Raw genomic sequence first — 16,024 nt, 5'->3', positions numbered from 1 at the left:
GTGCAGGCCCAGGTTTGCCCAGGACCACTGTGGCTTCTGCATCTGCCTCCTGCTCAGCGGGCAGACTTTGGGGGTCCATTATTCTATTTACTTCTTTCTTTATGGACTCAGATTTCTTTTACTTTCTTGAGAGCTCTGTATATTCTGAAAAGAACTGTGTTTGAGCCTTGATCCAGCTTTTGCCCTCTGCACCTTATGAATCTCAACTCCTCATTCAGGTCTCCGATAAAATGTCAGGTCCTGGGAGAAGCTTTCCCTGACCCTGAGGCAAATCGGGCTCCTGTCGTGGCCTCTTGTCCATCTCGTCCTTGCCTCTGCCCCTCTGGAGCCACACACGGAGCAAAGGTGTGCAGTCCCTGCAGCCCAAGCTGCTTAGGTTTTCATATCAGCTGTGTCACCCGTCACCTGCGTCGCCGTGTGACCCTGAGCAGGGAGCTCCAGCTTTCTGTGCGAGTCTCCTCATCTGTGAGATGGAAATGATACTATCTGCACAGCAGGGTTGTGGTGAGACTGTAATGATAATAGATATGAAGTGTCTAGAACAGGTGGAATCCACAGTACATGATCAATAAATGGTAGCTCTGACTGTCATATCCTGCCAGGCTAAGCTGCGTTAGGGGTCACCACTTGTCTAAGGTGAGAGTCTGCAGGGCGGAAACCAGGTCTATCTCCTCGTGTCCTTTCCCAGGGCCCAGGGCAGGACTAGGCCAGCAGGGAGCATGCAGTACATATTTTCAGGTCGAATGAAAGAAAGCAGGACCAAAGGCACGGTGGCAGGTAGGGGCTTCCCCAGGGCCCCCAGGAGGCGGATTTCAGGCACAGGGACACGTGCAAAGGCACAGCTTTTCCACAGCTGGAGGGCAGGGCGGGAGGGACAAGGAAGCCCAGACACGGGTCCAAGGCGCTGACGCCCTGGCCAGAATTTGTGCCTTTACCCTCGGGCGCGGGTGTGGTTGGCGACAGAAGTTCCTGGGACTGCAGATGCTGGTGGGGGTCTTCTTGGATGCTCAGGGGAGGAGAAAGGCTGGAACCATTGGAAACAGGAAAGCGGGGATGAGGTTGGGAGGGATGGGGAGGAGTGGGGAGCAATGGGGAGGGACGGAGAGGGATGGGGAGGGAGGGTGGGCAGCAGTGGGAAAGGCGGGTGGGCAGCAGTGGGGAGGGGCCGGGAGAAGGCGGAGGGCGGGGCCCCTGGGCTGGGCGTCAGACCCTAGTGGTCTTCGACCCCGGACCTGAGCCCGGCGCCACGCCAGGTGCCTCCACCTCTCTGCGTCTTTGTGCATTTTGCTTCCTTTTGCAATAAACGTTCTTCCGAGAAATTCCAAGGGGATCGCATCCAAGCGGAGGGGGAAGGGATCCTGCCCACGCCTGGGTAGGGGACCGCGGAGGCGGGGGAGGAGCAGGGGGCGCCGCGGGGGAGGGAGCGGGAACCCGAGGGAGAGAGCGCTGGAGAGCGAGGGGGCACGGAGGGCCGGGACCAGCTACACCTGTGTGGGGACCGCGAGCCCCAGGCACCCCCGCCCCGCGCGTCTCCCGCCGCCCCCGCCCCCCGCGCGGCCCCCGCCCCGGTTCCGCCCCGCCCCTCGCGCGGGGTCCTCGTCTGCGGCTGCGTTCCCCGAAAGACGAGGCTGCGCCCGGATTCCGGTCCGCAGGGAGACCGAAGGGCACCGCTCCCCGCGCCACGCAAGCCGCCCGAGCCCAGAGTGCGGACACCCCAGGGATGTGAGTGCGCCCCCCGATCCCGAGGCCCGCGCTCCTCGCCCCACCCGCGGTGAGCGCCGAGGCGCGCGCGGAAGGCCCGGGGACGGGACTCGGCGCGGGGTTCCCGGTCCCCCAGACCAGGGGTGGGGGTGGGGACCTGGAGCGCACCCCTCCCCCTGTGGCAGGTACCGGCTCCCGCCCCTGCCGCTCGTTCCGGTCCGGACGCACCTACGGCTCCCCGGGGAGAAGAGGACGCCCCCCTCCCCTCCCCACACAGGTGCGGGCGCGGGGCGTCTCGAGCTGTTCCCGCGCCCCGGAGTGCAGCCTTCTCCCAGCGGGGATGCTGTGACGGCGGGAGCTCTGGGGACCGGCTGGGGGTGGGGCTCTGCGCGCTCCGGCAGACCCCGGCCCTGGATTTCGGGTAGAAGGCTGCGTCCTGAGGCCCGGAAAGGAGAGGGTCCTTGGGGCCGCCTGACCAACGCTCCTTCCCGCCAGGCTTGCGCCCCAGAGGACCTTCGCCCGGAGACCCCGCGCCGGCCCCAAGCCCGCCCGGAGCATGCTGCCTGCAGCCATGAAGGGCCTCGGCCTGGCGCTGCTGGCCGTCTTGCTGTGCTCCGCTCCCGGTGAGTAGGGGTCCCGCGGGCCGAGTCAGGTGCCTGGGAGAGCCCGAGGCGCCGCGGGAGAGCCGGGTATGGAGCCGCCACCCTCTGACGGTTCCCACCGCGCTTCCCAGAGAGCCCACGCCCCCTCCGGGATCCCGGCGACCCGGGCCCTCGGCCGCTCTGCCAGCGCACTGGGCTCTCTCCAGCGCTCTTCCTCCAGGGCCGGGAGCTGGTGGGCGGCTGGGCCCGCATGGAAGCCCCTGGTCATCCGTCACCCCCTCCCGGGCCTCCTTTCAAATGCAGTTTGGTCCTTCACAGCTTGGAGCCCACAGAACGCGGGGGTGGGGGTGTGCGCGGGGGTCACTGTTGGTGTGGGGTGGTCTGTGTAGCCCGCATGTGTGTGTGTGTGCACACACGCGGGCGCGCACACGCACACCCACACACACACACCCACACACACACACTCATGCATGGGGGCCAGGCAGGGGCCATAGGAGCTCCCCTCAAACTGCCAGGATGGGGCACAGTTGTCCCAGGGCCTCTGCTCCCCCTCCAGGGGTCACGGTGGCCTGCTCACTCCTGTGGGTAAGGCTCTTCTAGGAGTGCTTGCAGCAGGGGGACGCAGGGGGTGGCCTGGTTCGGCCCCTAGTGCACCTGGTCATACCCCCATGCTCTGCCCAGCTCATGGCCTGTGGTGCCAGGACTGCACTCTGACCACCAACTCCAGCCAATGCACCCCGAAGCAGTGCCAGCCGTCCGACACGGTGTGTGCCAGTGTCCGAATCACCGACCCCAGCAGCAGTAAGTTGGGACTAGGGTGGTGGGGGAATGTGCCGAAAGCCAGGCTCTTGGGGAAGGTCAAAGGTGTCCTCTGAGCCCTTCTGGCCCAGGAGGAGAGTGTGGGGCTGCAGGCAGGACACTGCCATGCTGTGTGACAGCGAGCAGGTCCTGGTCCCTCTCTGGCTCCTTAGTGACCCTTTCCATCTAGTTGGGGCCAGCCTGGGAGGGTGGAGAGATTGCACTTTGCCTAACTGGGGCCCTGAGCTGACTCAGAGGGCACTGGGCTGGGTCCCCGGCAAGGCCGAAAGGGCCCAGGAGCCCCAGCCCCAGTCCCAGTCTGAGCTTTCTCTTCCCAGGCAGGAAGGATCACTCGGTGAACAAGATGTGTGCCTCCTCCTGCGACTTCGTCAAGCGGCACTTTTTCTCAGACTATCTGATGGGGTTTATTAACTCTGGGATCTTAAAAGTCGACGTGGACTGCTGTGAGAAGGATTTGTGCAATGGGGGGGCCGGTGCAGGGCACAGCCCCTGGGCCCTGGCTGGGGGGCTCCTGCTCAGCCTGGGGCCTGCCCTCCTCTGGGCGGGACTCTGAGGTCTTCTCCTTCCCACAGGGCTTCTAAGCTTGCTCCCCTGAGCCTGTGGCTGCCCCCTCCCTGGCCTAGCCTGGCTGGAGCTGGGGGCAGCCTTGGCCCAGCTCCGTGCCTGTGGCCAGTGGCTCTCTCTCCTCCCCCAGTGTGAAGCCTCCCTGTCTCTCCGCCAGCTCTGAGTCCCGGGCAGCTGGACAACCCCGGGGAACCCAGCCATCTGGGCAGGAGACCTGGGGAGGAGGGCAGGGGGTTGGGACCCCAGGTCCCGGAGGGGAAGTGAAGCAACAGCCTAGCTGGAAGGGCATCTTCTACAGAGAAATAAAGTCACTTTTGCGTCCTGAGACCCGGGTCTGAGCCTGGGTGTGGGGGCCGGGAAGGAGGGCTGGCGGAGAGCTGGGAATGAGGTGCCCAGGGAGCAGAGACGGGCGGGGGCAGGACGGGCGCTCAGCCATGCTCTCTGCTCCCGGGCTCAGGGCACTGGGGTGCTGGGTGATTGTGCTGGGCTGCTCGGGCCTGGTGAGGTTTGGGAGCACTTGGGGTGATGGGTGAGAGTTGAGAGGAGCAAGATCGCAGGTGGGCCTGGGGGGAGGCACCAGAATCTGGGTGCACACCGCAGACACCAGACTCGCACACACAGTGGTGCCCACGCAGCCACCAGCCTGTGCACGGGCTCATGCATACACACCGTGCCTGCCCTGCTCACACCCTCACACTCGCACACGTGCTGGGCATGCAGATAACTGGCACACACTGGCGTGTCCCGGCGCACGTGCACACGCCCACAGTCACACATCCATGTCTGTGCACACCCCCCCTTGGACGCTAAGCTTGCAGTGCACCCGGGACCCTGCGGACTCACAGATGTGAGCACACACGTATGCTGGCCCCCTCTCGCCCCCACCCCTCGCTCTTCGCCTCTGTGGGCTGCGTCAGGCTGAGTGGAGCCCTCGTGTTCTCTCACCCTGCCCCTTCTCTGGACATCCATCCTGGCCACTTCCGGCCCTGAGTTGGGGTCCTGTGGCCAGTGCCTGTGGCCAGGGGCTGAGGAAGCCCACCTGTCTGTGTGGGCTGGCCCAGAGGGACTGGATGCCTCGGGGTGAGGGGCCAGGGAAGACTCGGCCTGGGCAATGTGGAGTGATGTCCGGATCCTTCCCGCTCCAGTTTCAGCTGCATCCCTGCATCCAGCCCAGCCTCCCACACCCACTGGCCACCGTGTCCGATGCTGCACCGGTGGCTTGTCCTATGGCCCAGGCTCACCCTACAGTGCCTGGCAGGCACCCCAGGGTTCCTCTGAGGCCTGGTCTCTGGTCACTACTGCTTCGTGCCACCTGTGGCTGACCCAGTCTCGTGGCCACTGCTGGATCCTGGACTCATTAGGGAAAGCAGTGGTTCCTATAAGAGCTGGCCCTGCGTGAGTAATGGTGAGGAGTCAAGTTCAGGGCTGCTGAGCCAGGGAGACAGAGGAGGCCTGTGGTCCTGGGCACTGGCGCCGATTCCCTGCTGGACACAGCCAAGGGCTTTTCCACAGAGGGGCATCTGCTGTGCGATGCGCCCCCTGTCCCCGCCTCCCTTCAGTAAAGTGTGCTGCTCTTGTTTGTGCCTGGTGTTTTGGGGGTGGGGGGACTTGCAGAGAAGATGAGAATTCCCAGGGGGCTGAAAGCCCAGGAGCGATGGAACAACCTCCAGGGAAGCCTTGGGTGGCCAGGGAGGCCGTGGACAGGCTAGCCCAACCGGCGTAAGGCTTGAGCCAGTTTTCATATGAATTTTTGTATGCTAAATTTATTATCTGAAAGATATATTTAAAGACAAAAGAAAGTGTGAAATTCTCCCACCTCCTTGAGGAATCATAAAATCAGAAGGGCATGCCCTCACCTCTCCCTCACCTCCCACCCTGAGGCATTGCCAGGGTGGCACAGGCAGGAAGCCGCTGGCTCCCAAGCTCCCACACCGGCTAAGTAGGTTTCTCATCTCAGAGGAGTTTAAGTGGGGTCCCCACCTGACAAGTTGTCTTTGAAGGGCTGAACCTCACAGTCCACGTGAAGCCCTTGGTCTGCCGGGGCACACAGACGGTGCTGAGAAACGGACCTGCTACACAACTCTTTCTACTGAGCAATTCACCGGTGATGTCTTCCCAGGGTCCCATGTCCAGGCCAGCCAGTTTTCAACGTCTGCTTAGGGGTCCCCTGGATGAGGGAGCTGTGCATTTGTACCGTCCCTTATCGGTGGGTGTAGGGGTTTGCTCTCAAATGTCTATTGTCAGCAACACTGAAGTACCACCCTTGTCTTCATACCTCCATGGGCTCAAGTGGTAATGGGTGCAGGATTAATCCCGAGAAGTGACAGGAAATCTGACGACATCGCTGCTTCTGAAAATTCCGGACACACTGGCTGGCAACGAATGCTCTTCAGCTTGAGGAACGTTTTACCCGTCTCGTGGACAAAGGGAATCTCCCCGTTGTCTGTGTCAGCCACGCGTGCGTCTCTCTCGCCTGGTCACACCTTTGCCCCTGCTCCCATTGTGGCGTTTGTCTTTTTCCTACTGTCACCACCCTTTTGCATACTTTAGGGACACGTATCTTCCTGTGCTATACGTTGTGTGGATATTTCCCTGCTGTCTGCCGCTGTGTCTCATTGGTGGTGTTTGCACCGTGCGTTGCTGGATGTTCTAAGGTTTGACGCAGTCACAGCTGTCGAGTTGTTCTTTTGTGGTTAGGGGCTTTGTGTCTTAGGAGAATTTCCTCTACCCTTATCTTTTGAAAAGAGTTCCTTAATAGCTTTGCAGATTGGGTTACTGCAGTCACAGAGCCAATCCACCTGGAATTTATTTACAGTGTGGGAGGGGTAGGAGCTTCTTCCGAACGGCTGCTGTTTCTCAACATCCTTTACTAAGTAACCTGCCTCTGGCCCGTTGATCTGAGATGCCGCTGTATAACAGGATGCCTTCCCACATGTGCCAGGCTGTTTCTGAGCCGCTGCCCGCTGGGATTGCACCGGTCAGTTCGTCACGGGTCCTTTGATGCGATGCTGTTTCCGTGAAGGCAGCCGCCGGCATGTTGGACACTTGCTAAGGCAAGGGCCCTCCTTATTCTTCTTTTTAAACGCATGTTGCTATGTATCCCAGTCTATTCTCGCAGATGGACATTGGGATCCTGGTCTCTAGTTACAGAATAACACTGTCAGCATTCCGACTGGAATGCGTCTCTCTGGCACGTGAGGTTGGAGCAGCCGCCATCCGGACTGCTCTGTCTCCCAGTCACCAGCTCGGCGCCCCTCTGGCCTCCTCACTCGGCCTCCTGAGTGACGTCCCACTGTGCAGCTTTGCCATTCCCTTCCCGGGCTTGTGCTCGCTCCTTGGTGTACCACTGGGTCATTTATGGTTCTTGGTGTTGCAAATGGGATTTCCTTCCCACCTTACATTTAGTGGCCATTGTTGGTGTGATGAGTGGATGCTTTTTATTTTCTTGTGATTTATTTTCATGAGCCTCCCGCCCTGTTGAAGCAGGTGGGCTGGGGGTGCTTGCTGCCTGAGGGGAGGGGCTGATAGGGCGGAACACCGAGGTCCCCCAGACTCCTGGCTTGGTGCTTCCGGAAGCCTGACCTGTCAGGCCGTGAACCCCTCGGAGGCAGACAGTGAGGCAGAGGGGGAGTCCGAGGAGGAACCTCTCAGAACATCTCAAGACACTGTCAAGTAAAGGAAAATTGGGCTTTACAGGATGGAAGTTAGTTTTGTTCAGAAGCCTTGCTGAAGATTGCAACGGGGGTCACCCCAAGAGTTTCTGGTAGGCTGCTCCAGAGCTGTTCCAGCCCATGCCCTACGTGGAGCAGCGGCTCCGCAGGTGCCCAGGTGTGACAGCAGGGCGGAGCCTCGGGGCTGGGGCTGGGGCTGCATCTGGCCACGGAGCCTGGGGCACACTTGCAGACCCTGTCCACGTTCTCTTTCGTGCAGGAAGAAGCAAGGGTCAGGCTCGTTGAACTCATCTTTCTAAAGATGCAGTGATTCAGGCGGGAGCATGGGGACGGTCTGCAGCCAGCTCATGGCCTGTGGGGCACCCTTCCACAGGGCTGCTCTCAGTCCCCTGCCTGCTTCGTCTCAGAATACAGAGCAGGAGGGGGGCACTGCCCTCCACCAGGGATGAGAGACCCCCTGGCCCCAGCAGGGACAGGGGCTGCTGAGGGCTGAGGCTGGAATGGGTCCCAGAGAGAGGTTGCACCCGGCGTCCTGGGCAGCACTCCCAGAGCGCCAAGACCTCAGAATAGCCCCGGGTGAAGGTGGCCAGGGCAGGCAGGCCCCCGGTAGTCTCAGAACCAACGGGATGGGGCTAGGGACATAGACAAAGGAGAAGTCATTTGGTGGTGGCCTGTAGGCGCCGGGCACTGGCCGAGGCTGGGAGCCCCGGGGTGTCTCCACAAACGCCCTGAGTGGACACCCTGCCGCCTGCAGCCCCGGGAAAGAGGCGTGAGGGCTGCAGGCGCTACGACCACGCCCCTGGCAGCCGGGTAGGGTGGAGAGGTCGAGAAATAAATTGTAGGAACGAAAAAGTCGTGTTTCTCATTCAGCTTTGTGGGCTGTGCCCTTCTACCCTGGTATCTCCCAGGCCAGCGTCCACCAGAGTGTGTTTCAGCAGAGGGAGTCACAGTGGGGTTGCAGGGAGGGCTGGGGCCTCGGGCTGCAGGCGTGGCCTCCGAGAAGGACTCCAAGCTGGCCTGGCTGGCACCGCTGCTGTCCCGGGATCAGCATGCTGCCCCTGCCCCGTCCCGGGAAGGAGGCTGCCCCCACCTCTGTAGCTCGCCTTAGGAGTTCCGCCCGGCAGCTACACCCGAGGGCCTGGGAGGCTGCAAGACGGAGCTTCTGAATTCTGCCACGGGAAAGTGGGATTCATGATGCGGGAACTTTCAAAAATGTTTAGAGCATGTTCAGGCGAGTTGAGGCAGCCCCAGATGACACCGCAGGTCAGCAAGTGAGGGCTGCTTATTTCTGAATGCGAATCTTCCCAAATTCTGTGATTAGCAGAGTCTCGTAGATATTCAAGGGATATAACCGTATAATCAGCAAATAAAGAAGATTTGGTTGCTTCTTTCCTGGTGCTTATATTGCTCATTCAGCTTTTGTTTCTGTTGTGTTAGCTGAGCCCGCCAAAGCATGGCTGAATAAAACAGTGACCAGGGTGTCTGTGCTCATGGGAGGTCCTTCATGTAACGCCACAAATTAGCGTTTGCTCTTGGATTTCAAAGCCAGTCTTTATTCAGTCTAGATTCTTTACTTATTCAGATTTCATTTAGTCTTTTTATTAGGAATGGCTGATGAACTTAAAAGAAATGCCCTTTCATTATCTATTGCTATAAGCCCCTATTTTCCTGCTTAATGAATAGTCAGCACGGCCAGCTCCATTGCTAGACTTCCTGGTGGTGAGCTGCCTTGAGATTTGTGATGTATTACTCGTTTAAACCACTGCCAGATTCAGATAGCCAATATTTGGTTAGGATGTTTGCATCGCGGACACTTGCATCACATTATGGCTGAGGTGTGTCTGGAGATTTTCTTGTGATATCTTTATCAGAGCACAGATGGCTGTCTCCCATCTCCTTCGCTTTGGAGCAGTCTGGCTGCTCGGAGGTCGGTGGTTCACCTTCCCCAGTGAGGCTTCTGGGGTCCTCTTGCCTCCCCCCTCCGGGGCCGAGGAAGCTGCTAGATTAGTGGGTGCTGGGACCCCTCGTGTCGGGCCGTCTCTCCTTCCCTTGTGTTGGACCTCCGGCCGGATTGAGGTCTAACTGTGCCCCCTTTATCTTGGGAAACAGGTTTGGAAGAGTCAGACCCTGACATACCAAAATCCTTACTGGATTGGCAGAAGACGCCAGGCCACCTGGATTCCAACTTCTCTTCTACCACCTGCTGGCTGTGTGGCCCTGGCTGAGCTCAGCAGCCTCCCTGGGCCTGGTCCTAGGTCTGTGAGGCAGGACATACCCAGCTCATGGGGTGCTGTGTGCGTTGGGGTGGGGCTGATGCTGAGCCCACCTCTGGCCTCTGCTCCAGGCCGGCAGGACGCCGGTCCAGGCAGGGTGGACGGAAGGTGGTGGGCAGGCGGTTGGAGGATGAATCCTGCTCCCTCCTCGGCTTGATTGGGGGGCCTGTAGCTTCCCCACTCCCCCCTGGAATCCTTCCAAGCTTCCCTTGGTCTTCTAGGCTCTTTTAAACACAGCCTGTCCTGAGATGCTTTCCCCCAGGCCCCTTCCCGGCCCAGGCCCCTAGCTGCCAAGACCACCTCCGGCCCTGTCTCCCCTGTCCCCCATCCAGCCCTTGCCCTGGGTGTTCCTGGGGAGGAGCCCTGTCTCCTCCTTTCTGGGGCCCCAGGGTGCAGCAGGCAGCCGAGCCCCTCACAGGAGAGCACCGATCACTGTTGGTGAACAGAACTGAGCTGCACGAATCCTCCAGCTCCCCCAGCCGCTCCGTGCTCTATAAGACAGAAGCTTACGTGTGTGGTTTTCCGACATCCCCAGGCCTCCCTGAAACGTCCACACACTGGAGATTGGAAGTGCCTTGAGTTTCAGGACGTGGTAGGGTGAAAGCCGCCCTTCCCTTGAGGCAGACAGGGAAGCAAGGTGGGGGCAGGAAAGCCCCCTCCTCCCTGCAGGCTCCCCTTGGACCAGCCGCTCCCGGACTCCAGGAGCGTCAGGGTCTCTTGGGAGGTGGGTTCAAAGGCGATGCCCAGGGCCCACTCCCAGAAGCCCCGATGTAAAGGCCCCAGCATTGGCTCCAGGAGTCTGTGCCAGCCTCACCTGTGAGAAGCAGAGGGTGCCAGCGTTGGAAGGTGGAGCACACCCACAGTTTTATATGCGCCCAGGCTCAGTTTTCTGCTTTCTCAGAGCTAGCGATAGGCTCTAGGTCTGGGGACAGAGCAGTGGACGAGGCAGACGAGATGGCTGGCCCCCAGCGAGCCCGCCTGTGTGTGAGGGGCGGGGCAGAGAGTAAACAGCACACAGCGGCCTCGGTGGGATAACATGGGGAAGCAATGGTGCTGAGAAGAGCCCCAGCCTGGGAAGGGGAGAATTCGAAGGGCGGAGCCCACCAGCTGCACAGGTAGCCTGAGCTGCTGTTCATGGCTCGTGAGAAATGGAGCCCGTGGGCCTCACGGGGCAGAGGCTGTGGACCTTTCAGGCCAGGCTGGGGCCACTGCAGGGCCCAGCTCCAGCACCTGCCACTGAGACCACCTGGGAGGGAGGCTTGTGTCTTTGTCACCCTTCCTGGAGGGAGGCTGGGGATGGGCATGAGCAGGAAGGGACAAGGAGGTTCAAGGGCTCCTCTGTTTGGGTTCTTTTTTAAAAACAGGTAAGAGCACTCCTGTAACCCCAGCCCATGGGAGGCCGAGGCAGGTGGATCACTTGAGGTCAGGAGTTTGAGAGCAGCGTGACCAACATGGTGAAACCCTGTCTCCACTAAAAATACAAAAATTCGCTGGGCATGGTGGTGCACACCTGCAGTCCCAGCTACTCGGGAGGCCGAGGCAGGAGAATTGCATGAACCTGGAGGCAGAGACTGCATTGAGCCGAGAGCATGCCGCGGCACTCCAGCCTGGCGACAGAGCGAGGCTGTCTCAAAACAACAACGCATAAGAACGCTTGCATCAATTAAAAAAAAGTCTACGGTGAGAAGCATGCCTCTTGCTCTGTCATAATCTGCCGGTTTCCTGTGTATCTATTCAGGAGGTCTTTATACAAACATAGGAGGGTGTGGAATGCTTGTCCTCCACAGCTGAGCTCTTTACTGAGGCGGCCTCTCCACGCAGCCTGGAGGTCTCTGTGACGCGTGGGGCCAGCTCCCGACTGCTGCTTATAGCAGCATCGCGCAGCACATGCTCTCCTGTGTCTGCTGATTTATTTGGAGACAGAGTCTTACTCTATCGCCCAGGCTGGAGTGCAGTGGCATGATCTCAGCTCACTGCAACCTCTGGCTCCCGGGTTCAAGCGATTCTCCTGCCTCAGCCTCCTGAGAAGCTGGGATTACAGGTGTGCACCACAACACCTGGCTAACTTTTGTAACTTTAGTAGAGATGGGGTTTCACCATGTTGGCCAGGTTGGTCTCCAACTCCTGACCTCAAGGGATCTGCCGGCCTTGGCCTCCCAAAGTGCTGGGATTACAGGTGTGAGCCACCGAGCCAGGCCTGTTTCTGCATCTTTAGATGGCCGCTCTCATGCTGTGCATTACAGCCTCAGACATGTCAGCTAGCAGCGGTGTGTGGGGATGCCTCCCCAGGTTCAGCCTCGCTGGGCCTGTAGCTGTGAGTGAGCATGGTTACCTTACGGCTGCACACTGTCACGCTTCCAGTAGCGACGCCGAGACCACAGCTCCTCTCTCGCTGGTGGACTGTTGCGGATCTGGTCAGCAGTGAAGGACGGCATTGCAGCTGTGATCTGAATTGTGGAAGCTGGGCCGCAGGTGTGGGGAGCTGGAGGCGCCGGGACCCTCGCTCCTGTCTGCACCTGCTCCTCGCTGGTCTGTGGCCCTCGGCTCCTGCCTGCACCTGCTCCTCACTGGTCTGTGCCAGCCTGTTTCTTCCTTCTGGGCATTCTGGTTTCTCTATTCTTGTTGGGGGCGGGGGGAGTTGTTTCCATTTCTCTGGCCTGTCTGCTCATCACCTTGGGCCCTTTTCTGTGGGATGGTTGTAGTCCTTACTCTTTTCCGGGAGCTTTCTTCATAGCCGGGAATAAGCCCTTCACTTATGGTACGAGTGGCTCACATTTCTCCCTTTATTTTGCTTACGGTGTGTGTGTGTGTGTGTGTGTGTGTGTGTGTGTGTGTGTGTGTGTGTTTTGCCACATGGAAGCTTCTTTTCCTTGAATTTATTTATTTATTTATTTATTTATTTATTTATTTTTTTTTTGAGGCGGAGTTTCACTCACGTTACCCAGGCTGGAGTGCAATGGCGCGATCTTGGCTCACCGCAACCTCCGCCTCCTGGGTTCAGGCAATTCTCCTGCCTCAGCCTCCTGAGTAGCTGGGATTACAGGCACGCGCCACCATGCCCAGCTAATTTTTTGTAGTTTTTTAGTAGAGACGGGGTTTCACCATGTTGACCAGGATGGCCTCGATCTCTTGACCTCGTGATCCACCCGCCTCGGCCTCCCAAAGTGCTGGGATTACAGGCTTGAGCCACCGCGCCCGGCCCTTCCTTGAATTTTTATGGAGACACTGTTACCATTATTTCTTACAGCTTCAGGATTTGAGTCATAGAGAAATCTTCCCTCCTCCAATGCTTAAAGCGAACCTCTCCTGTTTCCTTCTTGGTTGGGGCAGGGCTGGGGATTGCCCAGCGCCTGATGGAGGAGCCCACTTGGAGGCTGAATTGTGCCCAGGCCTGGGGCTCACCCCTGCCCTTTGAGGCCCCGTGTGCGCTGGGACTGTGCTGGGGCTGTGGTGGGGGATTCAGGGCTGGGCAGGACGGTAGGGGGGCTGCTTTCCCACACCCAACCTCCGATGGAGGGAGGACTGGGTCCACTAGGGACTTGCGGACCCCGCCTCGCTCGCAGGGGGTCCCAGGCCCACCAACCCTGCTCCATGTGTTTTCTGAAGGGATGTGGAACGTGCTGACGCAGACCCGAGCTCACAGCTGTGGGGACAACTCCTTTCCCCAGAAGGGCACACCAGGGTGGTTCCTGGGGTCGCCCCTCCCTGGCATTTGTCCCTGGCATTCCTGAGGCCCTCCCTGTGTTGTCCTGTGCTGGGTGCCCGGGAGCCCCAGGCCTGGTCTTCTGTTCCCTCGCTGGCCAGGGAAGGCCAGTGGCCCCTGCTCCTCCTGGGCTCTGCAGCCCACCCTGATGCTCTGGCCCTGGTGAGCCCCTTCCCACGGTGAGGCTCTAGCCCTGCCTGGCAGGGGCAGGTGGAACTGCAGGGGAGGGGGCTACACGTGTTCATTCATTTGCTCCGCTCCCTCACCCATTCTCTCTTGCTGGTTTCTGCACCTGTCCATGCTTACTGGTGTGAGTTTGAAATGCATCTGTCCGCCCCCCTCAGCACAGCTCAGACTTGCAGAGGGGGATAGATCAGAACCAAGAGACCCCAAGGGGGAGCAGGGGCTGCAGAGCTGGGTGGGGACTCCTGCCACTCCCGCAGGCTTGACGCCTGAGCTTCGGGGCTCTCTCCCCTCCCACGTGGGCTCTTACCAGTGAGGCCTGTGCCCAGGTCCAGAGCATGGGGGGGGGAGCTTATCAGGGGGTCATTCCCAGCAGTGAACATTATTAGGGGACAGGGAAGACAGGGATGAATGAAACCTGGTGGCCCAGGAAGCTTCAGCCACAGAGGACCAGGCAGCCTTAATGCCTGTGAGCCCCAGCCATGGGTCCAGGATCCCAGAAAGGCCGGCCAGTCATGGTCTGCAGCCTGTAATGGGGTGGGTGTCCGCCTAGGAGGCCCCAGTGGGATGAGGAGATGAGGCCTGCTGGGCATAGGTGGGTGGAGGTGCCCAGGAGGCCAAGGACCTTGAGCCACCCAGCAAGGGTATAGGTGAGGTGTGGGTGGGCAGGGACACCTGAGGCTGACTGGGCTGAGCTGGGCACCTCGGGACACCATGGTGGGGGCATCCTGGAGGGCTGAAAGGTGGGACTGGCTGAGATCGAGGCCCTCAAGGACCAGGAGAGTCTGGGACTGGGGCCTCCCCTGCCCCTCCCCACAGCAGCCCTCCTGACTGAAGCTCCAGGATCCCCAAGCTATAGCAGAGCCCCCCTGCCCTCCCCACCACTGTCCCCATGCTCCCCTGACGTCATGGGGCTCCTTCCCTTTGCACTGGGGGCTGGCTGGGGGCAGTCATGGGTCATTGGCTCAGTGATGGAGAGCCAGAGGATCTAGGAAAACCGCTGAGTGTCGGGCTGGGGGCTCCCCTGGTGGGTGAGGGCTGGGGACTCTCCGGGTGGGTGATGGAGAGTTTTGAGCAGCAATGAGGCCAAGCCCCAGACTGCCCTGGTCCCTGCAGAGCTGAGAGCTGCGTGGCTGGGCTGTGGGTACTGGGGCCAGGCTCGCACTCTTCCTCCCCAGGCCATTGACCCCGGCTGCCCCTCCCCTGTCTCCACAGCCCCAGGTGAGGTGGGTGCTGGCAGGTCTCTCTGGAGCAGGGATCCCTGGAATCCAGTTCTATCCAGCTAGCCCCTCAGCAGACAAGCGGTAATTTTATTGAATGAATAAAGTAAAAGGAAATGGCGAGGGATAGAGGACGATAACTGAATCCACCATAAATCATGAATTCATGTGTTTGATGAAGAGGACTGGCTAGCAGGGGGCAGGTGCCATGTGGGTGGGCCACGAGTGGTGGATGGTGATGGCGGAAGAACCCTTCTCCGTGGCTGGACCCCCCGTGTCAGCAGCTCCTGCTGTGGCTGGACCCCCGTGTCAGCAGTTCCTGCCGTGGCTGGACCCCCCGTGTCAGCAGCTCCTGTCCATGCCCCCTTCTGTCCAAACACACACCTCCCCCAAGTCTCCCTGCTCTGAAGAGGCCCCTGCTCCAATCCCTCCTGGGTGCAGGGACTCGTCTGCTACCTGAGGGGCTGAGCACATGGGGCCAGCAGGGACTCTGGAACTTCGGCACGGAGCCTCCAGGCCCACAGGACAAGCAACCTGGATCTGGGGGAGGCCTCAGCAGGGGCGGGTGCACATCGGAGGGTGCGGCGGGGAAGCAGAGCTGAAATCAGAATGCCAAGTCGTCCTTTGTGAAATGTCCCTGGTGTTCCCACAGCAGTCACCATGGTTACCGCAGCTCCACGTCCCCTGTGTTTTCCAGAGCCCTCTGCGGGGGTCGCTGGCTGCTCAAGCTGGGCCTCCATCTCTGCTTGATGGAGGTAGGGGGTCGCACAGGTTTTACAGGGCCAGGGTGTGTCCTCAGTCCCCCAACCCCCGCCATGTCCCCAGAACTGCGGCCCCGGGCTCAGGCTGGAGAGGCCACCATCACCTGCCTCTCCCTGGGGTCCTAGGCAGGCACACTTCCCCAGGTGGCCCTCTGAACTGTGTGTGCGTGGGCGAGTTTACACCCTGGCCTGGCTCTGCCTACAGGTTCCTTCTCTCACTCTTGGGGGAGGGGCTTCCTTTCGAGGCACCCCAGAGTTTGAGCATGTCAGGACAGCATCCCTGAAGGCTGTCAGCCGCCAGCCTCTGCGTCTGTGTGTTTCTGGTAACAGAGACCTGCTGCCTTCAGAGACTGGGCCTTCAGGGAGCTTGGTGTTTACCCCAGGTGGCCAAAAGCTCTTGTGAGAGCTGGAGTACTTAGGGACTGAACACACCAGAGGCATTTGTGGGGCCATCGCCAAGCACGCCTTTCCTCTCCAGCTGCAGCTCAGGCCCATCGCCAAGCATGCCTCTCCTCTCCAGCTGCAGC

General features: G+C 60.0%; 1 protein-coding gene across 6 annotated transcripts; it reads left to right on the top strand.

The window, feature by feature from the left end:
• Positions 1–1,211: 1,211 nt before the first annotated feature.
• LY6H (lymphocyte antigen 6 family member H) lies at positions 1,212–4,011 on the top strand. Of its 6 annotated transcripts, none has more exons than XM_017511489.2 (5): positions 1,212–1,372; positions 1,653–1,722; positions 2,197–2,324; positions 2,985–3,104; positions 3,440–4,011. In XM_017511489.2, coding segments are annotated over exons 2-5 (486 nt in total). In that variant the 5' UTR covers positions 1,212–1,372; positions 1,653–1,720; the 3' UTR covers positions 3,676–4,011. The 6 variants fall into 6 exon arrangements, with proteins under 6 accessions (XP_017366978.1, XP_017366979.1, XP_017366982.1 ...); XM_017511490.2 differs by having other exon boundaries at positions 1,213–1,372; positions 1,653–1,771; XM_017511493.2 differs by lacking the exon at positions 1,653–1,722 and having other exon boundaries at positions 1,213–1,372.
• The last annotated feature ends 12,013 nt before the right edge of the window (positions 4,012–16,024 follow it).

Source organism: Cebus imitator, unplaced genomic scaffold (genome assembly GCF_001604975.1).
Source record: "Cebus imitator isolate Cc_AM_T3 unplaced genomic scaffold, Cebus_imitator-1.0 Scaffold449, whole genome shotgun sequence".
Taxonomy (NCBI): Eukaryota; Metazoa; Chordata; class Mammalia; order Primates; family Cebidae; genus Cebus; species Cebus imitator.
The sequence above is the reverse complement of the archived record's forward strand: the minus strand, read 5'-3'. Positions and strand labels throughout refer to the sequence as shown.